Genomic DNA, 15,764 nt, shown 5'->3' on the forward strand with positions numbered 1-15,764 from the left:
CCACAGAATAGCCGCACCTTTGTATAAGCTGCATGGTTCAAAACCTAGGAAAAAAGTAGCGGCTTATAGTCCAGAAAATACGGTATTTCCCTTCCTCTGTTCAACTAAACCGGGGGTCGGCAACCCGCGGCTCTAGAGCCGTATGCGGCTCTTTAGCGCCGCCCTAGTGGCTCCTGGAGCTTTTTCAAAAATGTTTAACCTATTTTTTTTCTTTTTTTTTGTCTTTTTTTCCTTTTTTTCCCTTTTTTTCTATTTTTTCTTCCTTTTTCCTTTCCTTTTTAATCTCGACATTTCAACTTTTTTCTCGACATTTTGACTTTTTTCTCGACATTTCGACTTTTTTCCCCAGATTGTACTTTCAACATTAATCTCAACATTTCAACTTTTTTCTGGAAATTTTGACATTTTTCTCTACATTTTTTACTTTTTTCCTCAACATTTCGACTTTTTTCTCAACATTTCGACTTTTTTCTCGACATTTTGACTTTTTTCTCGACATTTCAACTTTTTTCAGAAAAATTTTGACTTTTTTCTCGACATTTTTGACTTTTTTCTCAACATTTCAACTTTTTTCTCAACATTTCGACTTTTTTCTCGACATTTTGACTTTTTTCCTAGAAGTGCATAATGAAAAAAAAAAATATTCCCCCAGTTATAACTAATATAGATACATACAGCATGTGTTGCCTTCATTTTAACGCTTATACAAGACTTTTCATTTTTTGCGGCTCCAAACATATTTGTTTTTTGTGTTTTTGGTCCAATATGGCTTTTTCAACATTTTGGGTTGCCGAGCCCTGAACTAAACAAAGTCATATCATCTCACCTGGAGGCCTGTTATAAAGGACTGGTGCTGGTTTGGCTGAAGACTCCTCTGATTGGCCAAATTCCTCCTCCTGTGATTGGCTGAAATAGCCTTCACTCGCCTAAAAGCACCAATGACAGGAAATCAGAAAAAGATTTAAAAACAACCAGACATAAAGCCAGTGTGTGAGTAACAGCAGCAGCGTGAACCCGTCGGACCTGCGTCCCTTCCTTCAGCAGCGTCTCTCCGTTGGTCATCAGCAGCTGCCCGTCCTCCAGCTCCGGCCCGTCCGCCGAGGCGTGCTGCAGTGCATGCTGGTAGCTAAGGGTCATTTGGTCCGAGCCTGTCACGTCCACCAGACTGGAGGGGTCGTCCTCGGCGACGGTGCCCGAGCAGAAGCTGCCGTCTAAGACCTCGTCGAAGCTGAGGAGGGGCTGGGGCCGGGGGCTGCCCACGGCGGCGCTGGAGGGGATCTCATCGTGAAGGACGTCCCCCATCAGGTCCACCAGGCCGGAGGACTGGCTGGTCTGGGCGGGGGGGGCGGAGCTGGCGTCCCACACGTCCACCAGGTTGTCTGTTCCAGAGTCCCACGGGGAGAAGCCGGAGGAGTCGCGGGCCTGCGGGGCGACGCTCTGCACCGGCTTGGTGGGGGCCGACTCCTGGACAGGCGCTTTCTGCTCCTCCTTTGGCGCAGAGTCTGCAGGACATGAGTTCAACGGGTTTTCACAAAGCATCTCTTGGCAGAAATACAAGATATACAGGACTGTCTCAGAAAATGAGAATATTGTGATTTTCTGTAATGCAATTACAAAAACAAAAATGTCATACATTCTGGATTCATTACAAATCAACTGAAATATTGCAAGCCTTTTATTATTTTAATATTGCTGATCATGGCTTACAGCTTAAGAAAACTCAAATATCCTATCTCAAAAAATTTGAATATTCTGGGAATATTAATCTTAATCTTTAAGCCATAATCAGCAATATTAAAATAATAAAAGGCTTGCAATATTTCAGTTGATTTGTAATGAATCCAGAATGTATGAACATTTGTTTTTTTTAATTAAGGAAAGTAGAAGTAAAAAGTAGCCATCCAAATAATTACTTGAGTAAAAGTAAAAAAAAGTACTTGGTGAAAAAACTACTCAAGTACTGAGTAACTGTTAAGTAACGTCTGATTTTTTTTTTTTAACACAACCATTCCAACAGACAAAAGTACAAAATAAAGTAAATGCAAGTACTTTAATACATAATAAAATAAATAAAATAACATCAGAATAAAAAAATAAATTAAGCACAAGTAGCACAAAATTTTAATCCTTTGTACTTTTCTTTTTTAACCAGGCAGAACTAGAACAAGCCCATGAACTCATAGAAACTCTGTGTGTGTTTGAGTCCGTTTAAATGTGACAAAACATGCAAAAACAAACATTTTTCCCCAAAGAATCACTCAGTGATGTCATGAGATTGACGCGTACGCGGATAAAAGGAATAAAAGAAAAGTAACAGCTCAACGTAGCCTAATGTAGCGGAGTAAGAGTACAGTTTCTTCTTCACAAATCTACTCAAGTAAAAGTAAAAAGTACAGTGATTCAAAACTACTCCTAAAAATACAACATTTTCCCAAAACTTACTCAAGTAAATGTAACGGAGTAAATGTAACTCGTTACTACCCACCTCTGGTGTAGAATCTGAATAATAAAGATCACACAATGCCAGAGCGTTTTACTCTCACCCCACGTGTCTCTGTGCTCTTCCTCCTCCCTGCTGAAGTCCTCTTTGATGGGTGTGGTGATTATTTTAGGAATGGGAGAGATAGCAGCCATGTTGCGCTCTTTGTTCACTTCATCATCACCGTCCACATCGTCATCATCATCATCCCCTGGAAGATCAGAGTGGGGGAAATATGAAAAAGGAAATTGAAGAGAAGAACTTCAAATGATGCCTCAACATGGGCTGACTGCATGATACTAATCAGACAAAAGTGTTGAACTAACACAAGCAGGAGCGAATCAGCTGCCCCAGTGTTTTAAAAGAATTTCTGGTCTTGCTCATCATGTTCATTTGTAATATCATCGTAAAAGGAACTATGCTGAGACGAGCTTCTGATAATGCTAAATTGTGGGGTAACATCTTGTGTTGCTTCAACACATAGAAAAGAAAGAAGTGCAAAACGTCACAGAAACCATTTCTTCTGCCATCCCAAGACTGAACAAACACAGGGACGACTACTTGGCTCAATCCCCGGCCGATGCACACCCATCCACATCTCCACCCGGGTGAAGCAGGCTGACGCTCCCGTGATGCTCCCATGAATATTTCCACTGATGGAGAAGCTGCAGATCTGGGGGGGGTTCTCATACGGGACTCATTAATCGCACAATTCACATCTAATATGTAGTTGCCAAATGTTTTAGTTGCCCGTGTTTTAGTGAAGTATTCCACCGTGTGTGAGGGGGATTGGCCAAAGCTTTAGTAGAAGTATTCATGGTCACCAGAGAGTTGGAGGTTCCTTCAGTTGTCTTGAAGTGGGATGGAGTGAAATCACAGCGTTTAGAGGATGAATCAAAACAAAATCAACCAGCATGCTGAGTTATTATATTAATGTTTAAATCTCACAGGTCTGCTACCAGCTGGAGAAGTCCACCACATGTTACTCTTGTCTCATAAGATGCCAGATTCTTTGACAACAAAGTTATACAATATCTGTTCATGCTTACGCACAATTTGTAGCTCGCGCACCTTAATAATTTGTGTGATATGATGGAGTAGGGTGAAAAAAAACTTGAAGAGGGTGCTTGATGCGCTATTGTTTTGGAAAAAAAAAAAAACCCAGAATAATTCAGTAGATCTGCACACGTGACCAACTCAGTTATACATCAGAGTCAAAGCCAAACGCTGGTGCGATGCCACCCAAAGAAAACTGCACATGTGTGCTAGCTACGTTTAGTCACGTTTAACACAGTTGATCTTATTTAAAAACTTTTTAGGGGACGGGGATCGTGAAGCAAAAGCACTGAAACTTGTTGTTTCTACCTTTCACAGAACAGACCTAGTGTATCCTTAATGTCATCAAATATCAAATCAACATACAGGACTGTCTCAGAAAATTTGAATATTGTGATAAAGTCCTTTATTTTCTGTAATGCAAACATGTCATACATTCTGGATTCATTACAAATCAACTGAAATATTGCAAGCCTTTTATTATTTTAATATTGCTGATCATGGCTTACAGCTTAAGAAAACTCAAATATCCTATCTCAAAAAAATTGAATATTCTGGGAATCTTAATCTTAAACTGAAAACCATAATCAGCAATAACAAAATAATAAAAGGCTTGCAATATTTCAGTTGATTTGTAATGAATCCAGAATGTATGACATTTTAGTTTTTTTTAATTGCATTACAGAAAATAAAGAACTTCATCACAATATTCTAATTTTCTGAGACAGTCCTGTATAATGGTTTCTTCTCGAAGGTCTTGATCAATCACTCCCAGTTGGAAATGGGGGTGAACTAAACACAGGTGATGTCGTACGACAAATCTCTCCATTATCAATTTCGTGTTTTGACGCAGGATCCCGATGCAAACTGTGTTCACAAAACGGGCCACCAGCAGTCACTTTAATACGCCAGGTTCTTGTTCCTGGTCATAAAATACTGATGTCAATCCTGAAACATATCAAAGATGGGTGGAAAAGTAGGAAAAAGAAATTTAGAAACAAATGCACACAATGTTAGAGACAGCAAAGCTGATTTATAGCCTTTCATTAGGAGGAAGATTTGAAACATAATGAGCTAATATTTAAGTTGTAGTCCGTGTGGGAAGGCAAACATTTAGGACTTTATTATCTCCTAATCTGCAGAAAAAAGCATCTTATCAGACAAAAAGATTTGTTTTTTCTTAAACCAGTCTGTTCTCAGCAGGGGGGACTGAATTGCTTCTTCTCACCTGGTGTAACATTAATCCGAACAGGGATCAACCCGTCTTACACAGAACTTGTGGGGATCCAGCTGCCCCAAAATCAAGCGGCGAGATCTTGCTGGATAGAATTGAAGCAGGAGGTAAAACTCAAGGCCAAACGTGCCCAAACTGCTTATCTCCCCGGAAGCTGAACCAAGGAATTCAAGTAGGGCTGGGCGATATATCGAGATTTTAATATATATCGATATATTTTCAAACGCGATATGGTAAGAGACAATATGGTTTATATCGAAAAAATAAAAGATAAAAATAAATAAATACATTTAATGATTTTGCTATAGCTTATTTTGTGACAAATTGACTTGAATGTTTTATTTGAGATTTGCACAAATGTTTTGTTATTTGCACAACTGTCAACCTCAGTGGAAAAGTCTGCCTGTTACTGTCTACATTGTATTAATTGTACAGTGTATTTTAATTTAATTGTTATGCAGGAAAGGGATATTTGTTTTATTTTATTCAAGAAGCATTTTTATTCTATATATGCAGGCAGTTTATTTTTATTTCATTTGTTTATACATTTTGATATTGTGCAGACCTCTGTTAATAAAGGTACCTGTGTGACATTTGGCACGAGGCTTTTTTATTAAAACTGGCTGTTTTTCTAAGGGTTTGTCTCAGAAAAAACATGAAGCTAACAGAGATGCTATGCTATAATGCTTTGGGGGAAACCCCAATTATGGCACAGAAAAAATATCGATATATATCGGTAATCGCCATTCAGCTAGAATATATCGGGATATGACTTTTGGTCCATATCGCCCAGCCCTAAATTCAAGATGCATCAATGTGACACGAGGCTACAGTGAGAGGTGGCTACTTCAAACAAGTTACCGAGAGGAGGACGTAATCAGTGCAGTCCAAGATTACACCAAACGGTAATCACATCCACTAAAACACTGTCATAGTACAGACAACTTAGTGAGTCACGGCTACAAAGCACACAGCACACACGTACACCATCACAGCGCCAATAACGGTGAGAGAATCCCGTCCTAGGTAAAAGTAAAACCTTTCTCTCATGACTTCATGCCCATGGTCAGCCGTACATTCCCAGCAGCTCCTTGCTCATGAACACAAGCGGCCACAGATGAAGGACAACGCTCTAAAATGCCAGATGCGACTGAGCTCTGCAGCTTCCTGCATGGGTGGCGCCTTTGTTTCACCTCGGGGTGCAAAGCTTCAATAACGTCTCGCCTACTCCACGAATAACAGCCAGTGAAGGTCACGCTTTCGAGGAAGCATCACATTTAAGTGGAGCCACATTGATTGTAGCTCACTAGAAGCATAAATTAAGAGTTTTCTTCCTCCACCCAGCATTTTATCTGCACTCACAGACATGCAGGAAGATCATGAAGGTGCTCTGCGTGATTTTAACAATTAACTACTTCAACGATGACCATGGTTACAAAGACGTTCAGCTCTTTTTCTTTTCAAATTTATGTGACTTGATGTTTTGTCAGATTTCACAGATAAGTTGGGTCTTGCAGCTGCAATAAAGTAAATAACTCCTGACTTAAACTGCAACTTGCAGGTTGTGTTATTCCCAACAACTACTGTATATGCACACGGTATGCAACAATTCAGAAGAAACAGACCCAGATCAGGAACAGTTGTTCCTGATCTGCACTCACAGAACAGGAACAGTTGTTCCTGATCTAATGGAGCTAGTGTTCCTGCGTGGATTCTTCAAACTTAAGTGGTTGTCACTGCACACAGGACGATTCTGATCCCAAAGATTCGTCCCACAGAGGACGTAGACGCCCGAGTTGTGTACATAAATCTCCAGGTTTGAGACACAGGGATAAACGGAAAAGGAGCGCCGAGAGATCCTACTTCTTGTAGGATCATGTCCCTCCTCTCCCTCCTCCCCCCTCGACGCATTAAGGTCTGTTTCATTGCCTCTTTAATACTCTAAAGAATTAAAACTAGTTTAGTTATACTCTCGTATGTGGAGTCCCGAGAGGGTTAACGGGCTGTAACATCCATGCAGCCATGTACCATGTACAGGTATGGCCGGTTAAAGTTTGTATGAATTATAAATGAGCAGTTTTCTTGTAAAACTTATTTGGGACTAATCTGAGCTATGTTTGGTCATGGCTCAGTTACAGCACTGGCTAGGCAGTAGGGATGGGTGATATTTTACCGTTCACGATATACCGTCAAAAAAATTCCCCACAGTAAGAATTTGTCATCTCGCAGTAAAAACGATAAATTCCTGTTGATGACGTTTTTGTGTAAAGCTGATTTATGGTTCTGCGTTAAATCCACGCACAATGTACGGGAAGGAAGGAAGGAAGGAAGGAAGGAAGGAAGGAAGAAAGAAAGAAAGAAAGAAAGAAAGAAAGAAAGAAAGAAAGAAAGAAAGAAAGAAAGAAAGAAAGAAAGAAAGAAAGAAAGAAAGAAAGAAAGAAAGAAAGAAAGAAAGAAAGAAAGAAAGAAAGAAAGAAAGAAAGAAAGAAAGAAAGAAAGAAAGAAAGAAAGAAAGAAAGAAAGAAAGAAAGAAAGAAAGAAAGAAAGAAAGGGATAAATTCCCGTTGATGAGGTTTTTGTGTAACAAACATGGCGGATCTTAGTCATTCCAGTTTTGCAGTACAGTTAAACTCATTTAATTGGTTTTAATCAATTCAATTTAATTAGTAGCATTTAGTATCTTTTAGAGCAGTGTTTTGGGGGCTCCAAAGACTGAATGTGGAGATAGATTTATAGTTAAAAAGTTGGAGTTGAATTGGTATTTTTTTTATCGTCATTTTTATCGTTATCAGGATAAATGCCAGAAATTATCGTGATACATTTTTTAGTTCATACCGCCCATCCATAGTTGATAGACGTTCCTTTAAAGACACATTTACAGTCTCAATAGGGGGCCAGTGACTGATACATCGGTATCTCTCCGCTGTGTCTCCTCACACCAATTAGTTTCTCTCTGACGAGCAGGACTTCTCCTAATCCTTCAATATTCCTGCTGTGTCCGACGCCGCTCAGGCTCATAATTACCAGACTGGGCTCTGCCGTGTGCATTTACATTTTTAATCTCCTCAGCAGCCGTGGATTTATATTGTTTTCTTGTTCATCATATTACTCATCCTGCACTTTAATTAACTGGGTTTGTTAACCTGCAAGTTGGTTTGGTTTTCTCAAAAGAAGGCTAGTTCTCTTTTGAGCCGCCTGGCTCCTCTGAAACCGGTCAACATTGATCTGGTAGTTGCAGTTAATCTGCTAAAACACGCAAAAGTCACCATTATGTCTTTAACTTGACAACTACGTGAACTCACACAAACTCAAGGCCGAGAGCCCCGAGAGATGAGCTGCAATGACGACGTATAAATGATTCTCAACATCACATTAACAGACACTGATTTGACAAACACTCACAGGCGAGTCGGTCAGAGGTGTACGCGGCAGCAGGCGTGTGTTTTTCAGTGTGTGTGTGTGTGTGTGTGTGTGTGTGCAGTCCGGGGTCAGAGGCATGGGATCAGAAAAAGAGGGAGGTGATAAAATAAATAAATAAATGTCATCTCTGAGAGATATTAAAATCACTTCAGTGCTGATTAAAACCACAAAACATCAGACCACAAACAAAAACATGTACAGAGATAATCTCACATCAGCAGCTGACATCTAAAGCAGGACAAGAGACCAAACATCGACTCTAAACACACAAACACCTTTTAGGTTTGATAACCTGAAGGTAGATTGTTGACGTTACAGCAACTAAAGCATCTAAAATAATTTACCAGCTAAACAACTGCTGTATATCATTAAATATTCTCTTTCTGTAACAGACATAGTTTGATTGCCGGATAAAGCTGTGAGCTACTTATTCTCTTGCCATTACCAAACTACAAAAAGATGAAGGTCGAAGAACTAAAACAAGCGTTACTGTCGATCGTTTGCTTCTGGCATATGAAGGTCAAACTGTCCACGGGAGTATTTCCAGCTTCGTGAGGAGCAACAGAGGTTAAGAGAGAAAAGGTGGTGAAATAACTCTCAGGATGTCCAGCCAGACGGCCTCCTTTACAGCCTGGCAACATTGTTTTCCAATTTTTATGGACTTCAGTTCGTCATAACTCACGGTTTATTTAAGTTCAGGCACTGAAACTACTTCTCACTCGTTTGTTACGTGCCAGCTGGCCTTTATGCTACTTCCTATTTGCAGTTTTATTTTGTTCTTTCAGCTCAGAGGACGTCACAGTGGAGTTCTGTCTTTCAGATATTGATTTAGTGTTTGTCAGATGCTCGTCATATCAACCCCCTCCCCATTTCTGCAGGCTGGGGGCCAGCACTGAGGAGCTGGTGCAACAGGGGGGTGTAGGGGTCAGCGTGTTGCCCGGGGATGCTCCTGATGTGGGGGAGCTGGGGGTCGATCCGGTGACGCTCTGACTGGGAGGATACTGACTCTCCTTTCCTATGAAGAGATTTTGCCCAAAAGGGGGTTCAGTACTTTTTGCCTGTGGCCAAAAAAAAGTGTCAGTCAAAATTAATGTTTTTCGTTGGCGTGAGCTCTTAGGTTAAAGGAGCATGAGGCAAGAATAAGAAATGAGACTCATTAGCGCCACGACGACCATCGGGGTTCCTGCAGCCAACAGCGAAGCCGGCACGGGAGCGTGCACGGACTCCTTACTTCTTTGCAGCTAACGCTACTTAGCACGTTAGGCCACTCCGACTTTTTGGTAATCTCATGTGATTTTCAAATCAAGCTCTAAATATGACTTACAATGTTATCCAGAATCCATGTCTACCCAAACAGAAGTTTGGATCCACCGCGCTCGTCTTCTTCCTGTATCCAAGCCGAGCGCCGTCGAGACGGGTCTTGCAGCGTCTTTTGACGTCACATCCGCAGGACAGCGCGGGAAATTCGGCAGCATTTTGAAGCACACAGCCTGTTCAAGGCAACGGAGAGATACGCTAGCGGCTAGAGGGCTCATTCGTTTTGGTTTGGAACGCTTCATCTGACATTATTACTAGAAAACTTAAAACGTATACGCATTTTTTTCATAAATCCTGCCTCATGCTCCTTTAAGTCCTGTAAGCTTGCAGGTTTTTGTTTGTTATTTGCTTCCAAATTACTTTTGCATGGAAGTACAAAGCTGTAGTATGTTCACCAGGCCGAGTGGTGGACTCATGTCCAGGTGTTGGTTTCCCCTGAAAGATTTCAGCCTTGAACACTCATAAAGATGGGATTTTTAAAAGGAAAATTAAGTTATCTAGCTTCTAGCGTGTGGCCAGCCTTACTCTGATTTACAGACCTCGGAGGAGCCCTTACCGGGTCCACAGCCTGTCTGGCTCTGAGATAAAGCCACAACACTATTGTTTAACTTTTGCAGAAAAGAGGAGACGGGAGCAGGTCACGAGGGAAGTGTTGAGTAATATGATATTGACCCGAATATAAGACGACCCTGATTATAAGACGACTTCCTCTTTTTCAAGACTCAAGTTTAAAAAAAGACTTTTTGAACACCAAATTCCATTTTTATACAGAAAATAATTACAGTACATCTGAAACAAATGATTATAACAATATATTCGAGAGAAAAAGCATGTAATTTTGCGTCATTCAAATCATCATCTTGAAGTTTGCGTCATAACTTCTCCTCAGCTGCCGGTTAACCTGCCGAACTTTCACCCACTTTTCTCCAGACTGTCGCTATGTTTCTCCTTTTTCTGTTATCTCTTCTCTTATTTTCTTCTCTTTTCTTTCTTAGCGCTATTTTTTATTTTTCTTCTTCGTGTTACGGCTATTTTTATTTTTATTCTTCGTGACAGGGGTTCGCTTTGGCCTGGGGAATTAAAGGGAAAGTTTGGTTTTTTACAACCTGGACCTTATTTCTGGCATTTTTTATGGTCGTATACTCACCCAGGCAAGTTTGGTGTCATTTGGAGTCCTTCGGAAGATATTAGGGGTTTTTTTGCGAGCCGCTTCTCCATATAACGGTAGCGCATGGGGGCACAGCGGGACACAGACGATGCAGCGTCTAAATAACACATTATTCACATCCGGGGCTGTGTGTGTAACAAATAAATCAGTTTGTAAACAAGACCTCTGAATTCATGACGTCACAGAGATGACTGGGTGAGTATACGACCATAAAAAATGCCAGAAATAAGGTCCAGGTTGTAAAAAACCGAACTTTCCCTTTAAGTTCAGCATTCGCTTTAAAGATATCTGGCGCCATCTAGCGTTGTGAATGGGTATAACGTCTAGACCCCGAATGTAAGACGACCCCCACTTTTTCAGTCTTATTTCAATGCGAAAAACACCGTCTTATATTCAGGCCAATACGGTAATACAATAAACCCAGGATATTTGTGCCTATGTCTTTAAAGACATTCGCTGTCTTGAGAGACTCATTATTCGGATCCGGATGATTCCTCAATAATCTGGTCTTTGTCTCTGGCGTAAGTGGAGCGGGTCGGTGTCTGGGGAGAGACGATGCTCGGCGCTCGTGGTCAGTCCTTCGCCTTCACTTCTTCTCCTGCTGTCTACCGCTCACGTGCTGTACCTACCGGCTGTGGCGGTGGGCTGCGTCCGAGTTTGTAGCGGGGTGCGGAGGGGGGACACGCCCCGCAGTGGGGGGGTCATACAGGGGCTGCTGGGACTGTGCTGCTGCTTCAAGAAGGGGCTGTCCAAACGGCCTGGCGGTCGGAACGTCACACACAACCCATCACGAGGACGGACAAACACACACAAAACATGTGCACGAAGCGACAGACCAAGGACAGAAAGTTGTGACGACACAGAAGGAAAGGTGGATAGGTCCGGAGAGCAGAAGTCAGGAGATAAGAGGTTCCAGTACCGGTGGGAACAAGGAGGAGGATTGTGGGAGAGGCGGCGCACCCACGAAGAAAAAAAGAGACACGTGGAGGAAGGGAAATAAAAACATCCACAATGGGGACAATCAAGGATAAAAAAACAAGAGCAGAGGAGAGGAGAGAGTGATTAAAGGAAGACGTGAGGATGGTGAAAACAAACACGTCCAAAGGTGAAGGAAGACCGGGAAGGAGGAGAGAAAGACAGAAAGAAAAGTGGTTAGTGTGGTTCTAAACACACCGACTGCAGACAGCATGCAGACTTGACAAGTAACTACTTTTCCCCTTCGAAAAGAGAGTTCAAAACATCCGAAACCTACAGAAGATTCACTCAGGTTCCGCGTCTTCAGATATGATAAATAACACACATGTAGAAATCTGTATCCTGTTTAACAGACGGAGCAACTTGGGCTTAGGAAAGACTTTGTTAGCCACAGTAGTGACTGCTGAACAAAATAAAAAGATATAGATCTGAAACACATAAAACATGTAAATATACAGATAAAAGCTGATATCATTTATACAATAATGGTTTTATTCAAAAAATGAAAATGCTTTTCCAAACTATGTCCAATTCAGTCAGAAAACTGTCTGGAAAAATAGTTGAAAAATAAAGTAAATAAATAAGTAGGAAAAAAAAGGTCTCCAGAAATAAATAATTGTGACATTTCAAAATAAAAACTACATTCAGGACCTGTTCCAGATAAAAGAAACCCGCTCTGACCTGAGGGGGAAACTCATGTTTGAGATGACGACAGCAAGAACTAATATTAAAAAGAGATGTACATCAATTAAGGCTAGAGAAATTTGGAATAGTTGTAATAACAACCTAAAAGTGTGTAGTTCTATCTTCAAGTTTAAGGAAATGTTTAAAGAAAATACTGTGAATAAATATAAAACACTATAATTATAAAGTATACTATCTAAAACATTCTAGAATGTGAAACGTCAATTTTATATTTTGTCTTACTTATTTTTGTCTTCTTTATGTATTGTTTGTTTCCACGGAGTAGGGCTGTTCGATTAATCGATTTTAAATCGTAATCGCGATTATGTAATTAGAACGATATTAAAACGTGAAAATCGTAAAATCGATTTTTCCCTTTTTTTTTTTTTTACCTTGTCTGCACACATATTAATGATTGATGGAAATACCTCTCAATACCTGCGACAAGTGCCCCATTGGAGAGGCTCTTTAGTGTAGGAGGGGGCGTTGTAACATGCCACCGGGCATCCCTCAAGCCAGATGTGGTAGACCGGCTGGTGTTCCTTGCAAAAAACTTGCAAATGTGAATAGCAAATGTAATGACTGACATTACACACCTCTACCTCCTTCATGGGTTGATTATTATTTAGCATGCAAAGACCCAGTTTAGTTTAATTAGAAAATGTCTTGTTTTATTTAATTGGAAATATAACTTACTGTATGTTTGCAAGTGCTGATTTTTTTTTTCCAGAGATAAAACTTTATATTTTATTATATTTTTTAAAACGTTTTTTCAACTTATTTTACAGAGTTTGGCACTTTATTCATTCATTTTTGGTTTAATAAGAGCAAAGTTTGCACTTAAAGCCCAATGGGGCAAATGTTCAATAAAAAAACAGCATATTTGAAATCATTTCTTTGCCTTTTGTCAATTCACAAAATAATCGTAATCGTAATCGAAAATTGGATTTTGAGAGAAAAAAATCGAGATTTTATTTTTGGGCAAAATCGAACAGCCCTGCCACGGAGTATAATATAAGTTAATGTCTGTAATTTATGCTGATCATAAGAAAAAAGGGTAGGCACTATAAGCTACGGCTTCTGCCTACACCTTTTCGGCAAAAGAAATGTTTTTGTTTTTTTTTACCTTTTCATCTTGTTCTGCAAAAAAGTGTGTACAAGCCGAAATAAAGATTCATAATAATAATAAAAGCATTCAGAGTACACAGAGACTGCAGGTTTGAATGGAAACTACCTCCACCTGAATGCTCAGGTGCAGATCAGACCACGAACTAAGATCCAGAAGACGCGGTTAGAATAAGACATGGATGAATCTGAAGGTTTTCATCATGGACCTGAATATGGTTGTGTTTAGCTACTGTAACTATACTGGAAACAGCTTGACATCAGTAATGTTACTGCATGTGGGAGGGTTGACGGGGGTTGTGGGATTACGCAGCGTCTTTGGTAAAGCTTCTGACAAACACTGCGACACTGCAGACACACAACAAGCAACGACATTCATCAGGAAAATTCAATTCAAAACTCTACGAGACGGAGCGGCAGCGAGGACGGAGGCTGTCGCCTCCTTCCTGCTGTGATTCCAACTCAGGCCATCAAACATTTCTCTGCTGGGAGGGCTTCCCTCTGATGTTTAGGGTCTACAGAAGGCTTAGTGGGACTTCTGTTGTGCTGGACTGGAGCGTGAGCTCATTCACCAGCGGTTCTGGTTCACATCAAGCCGTGTTAATGTTGGCTCGGCCCACGGAGGCGAAACAGACTCATGAAAGGTCAGTCATTACTATCACACACATCAACATGTTTTAGAAAAGTGAATACGTTAGTAAAACCTGCAGGGAATTGTGGGGCGAGTAGTTTAAAGCATTTACCGGTCCTGTGGATGGAGACGGGCGAGGTGTCAACACTGATGGTCAAGGCTCTCTCCTTCTGCTTGAAAAACTCTCGAGGGTTTCCGGACCGCTGAGCGATGATGGCCTTTGCTTCCTAGAAACACAGGAACAAATAAATAAATAAATAAATAAAATAAGGCTGCATCATTTTGTTTAAGGTTCCTTGAATTCAACAGCTGTGAAAACAAATCATGAATTTTCAATCCTACCAAGGGAGTAGGTTTGGTCTCAACATTGGTAGGGACGATATAACAGCATAACTTGCATGTTCACTTTTTGCTGGGGACGGGACATTAATAAGACCAAACAGATTGGGTGAACGGGGTCAGGGTTACATTTGTCACAAATATGAACCTAATTAATTGATAGGCTAAATGATCAATGCAAAATAAATCTGTATTGACTTATACTGTGTATAATGTGTATTGGTTCACCTGATACACGGTTCGATTCAAACCTTTGTTTTCAAAAACTACTAAAGAAACATTTTGAAAACTTCCAGAATATTCCAGGATTTTATTAGCAATTTAAATTGCAATATTTGAACATAACTTTAATTATATTAACATACACAATAAATACAAACTTATTAATAATCTCTTAACTATCCAGAATGCAAAAAATAAACATTTGTCTTAAGACCACTCAACATTGTCTAAATAAATAAATAAATTGAAATATAACTGAAAAAACAAAAATAAATAAAGTCATCAGCCAATCAAATGTGCGTTTGAGGAAAAAAAAATTGACCGGCAATTCAGCAAGTGAAAAGGGGTAAATGTAAGTCTGAACATAATGAAAATAATTCACGTAATAATGGTAGGGTCAATTCTATCCTTACAACATTTGGGAAGCAAATCTAAATTACCTTTATATCTGAACTCATTATATAATGCAAATAAGGTTGCTTAAAAGTTGGTGGGGACAATTTGAGCCTCCTGAAAAGTTGGTAGTGTTATGTCCCTACGGTCCCTATGCAAACCTACGCCCTTGAATCCTACTCAAATCAGGGAAGGTTCAGTGACAGGAGAAGGCACATTTTCATCCTTAACCTTTCTGAAATTCTTTCTTGTCTTTTTGAATGTATGATTTAATTTGACATTTTGTCACGATTCAGGTTGCATTAAAGGTTTAATCTAACTGACCTCCACCTCAGACTCCTTCTTGTTCAGGTCGAGGTCCTCCAGGCTCGCCTCTGCTGCCTGCGGAGACAAACGTCATCAATCACACTACAACACACAAATCAGCTCCCCCTGTCGCCGCTGGGGGGCAGTAGAGACTCAAACAAAGTCCACATGCTGAGAGCAAAACCAGGGGAGATTTCTGCTTTGTCAAGTTTTCCTAAAGGCTCAATTCTATTGAAGAGAAGCAACATGACATATATTTTGTGCATTTTGAAGATACATGCAGCCGTATAGTTCAGCGTGAGCACATGCAACATCTGACATGTCATCTTGACATCTTGTCATCTTTCCTGGGGTGACTTCGATGTGGCTTTACAAGCTGCGGTGTCCTGTTTCTGGTGCCAACCTACTGCGTGCT

At 40.4% G+C, this 15,764-nt stretch overlaps 2 protein-coding genes across 3 annotated transcripts in view; one reads left to right on the plus strand and one right to left on the minus strand.

The window, feature by feature from the left end:
* grk6 (G protein-coupled receptor kinase 6) overlaps positions 1-15,764 on the plus strand; it is a 275,750-nt gene that overhangs the window by 156,567 nt on the left and 103,419 nt on the right. The gene's annotated exons all lie outside the window — the stretch shown is intronic.
* Positions 1-15,764, minus strand: part of LOC133460049 (drebrin-like) — an 84,612-nt gene that overhangs the window by 1,363 nt on the left and 67,485 nt on the right. The window contains exons 9-14 of one of the 2 annotated variants that reach the window (XM_061740548.1): positions 15,368-15,424; positions 14,202-14,316; positions 11,304-11,432; positions 2,544-2,690; positions 1,024-1,502; positions 827-926 (exon numbers count right to left, since the gene is read on the minus strand). In XM_061740548.1, the coding sequence (XP_061596532.1) occupies positions 827-926; positions 1,024-1,502; positions 2,544-2,690; positions 11,304-11,432; positions 14,202-14,316; positions 15,368-15,424 (1,027 nt within the window). The remainder of the gene's footprint in view (positions 1-826; positions 927-1,023; positions 1,503-2,543; positions 2,691-11,303; positions 11,433-14,201; positions 14,317-15,367; positions 15,425-15,764) is intronic. The other variant, XM_061740549.1, reaches the window with a different exon arrangement.

Source organism: Cololabis saira, chromosome 14 (genome assembly GCF_033807715.1).
Source record: "Cololabis saira isolate AMF1-May2022 chromosome 14, fColSai1.1, whole genome shotgun sequence".
NCBI classification, from domain to species: Eukaryota; Metazoa; Chordata; class Actinopteri; order Beloniformes; family Belonidae; genus Cololabis; species Cololabis saira.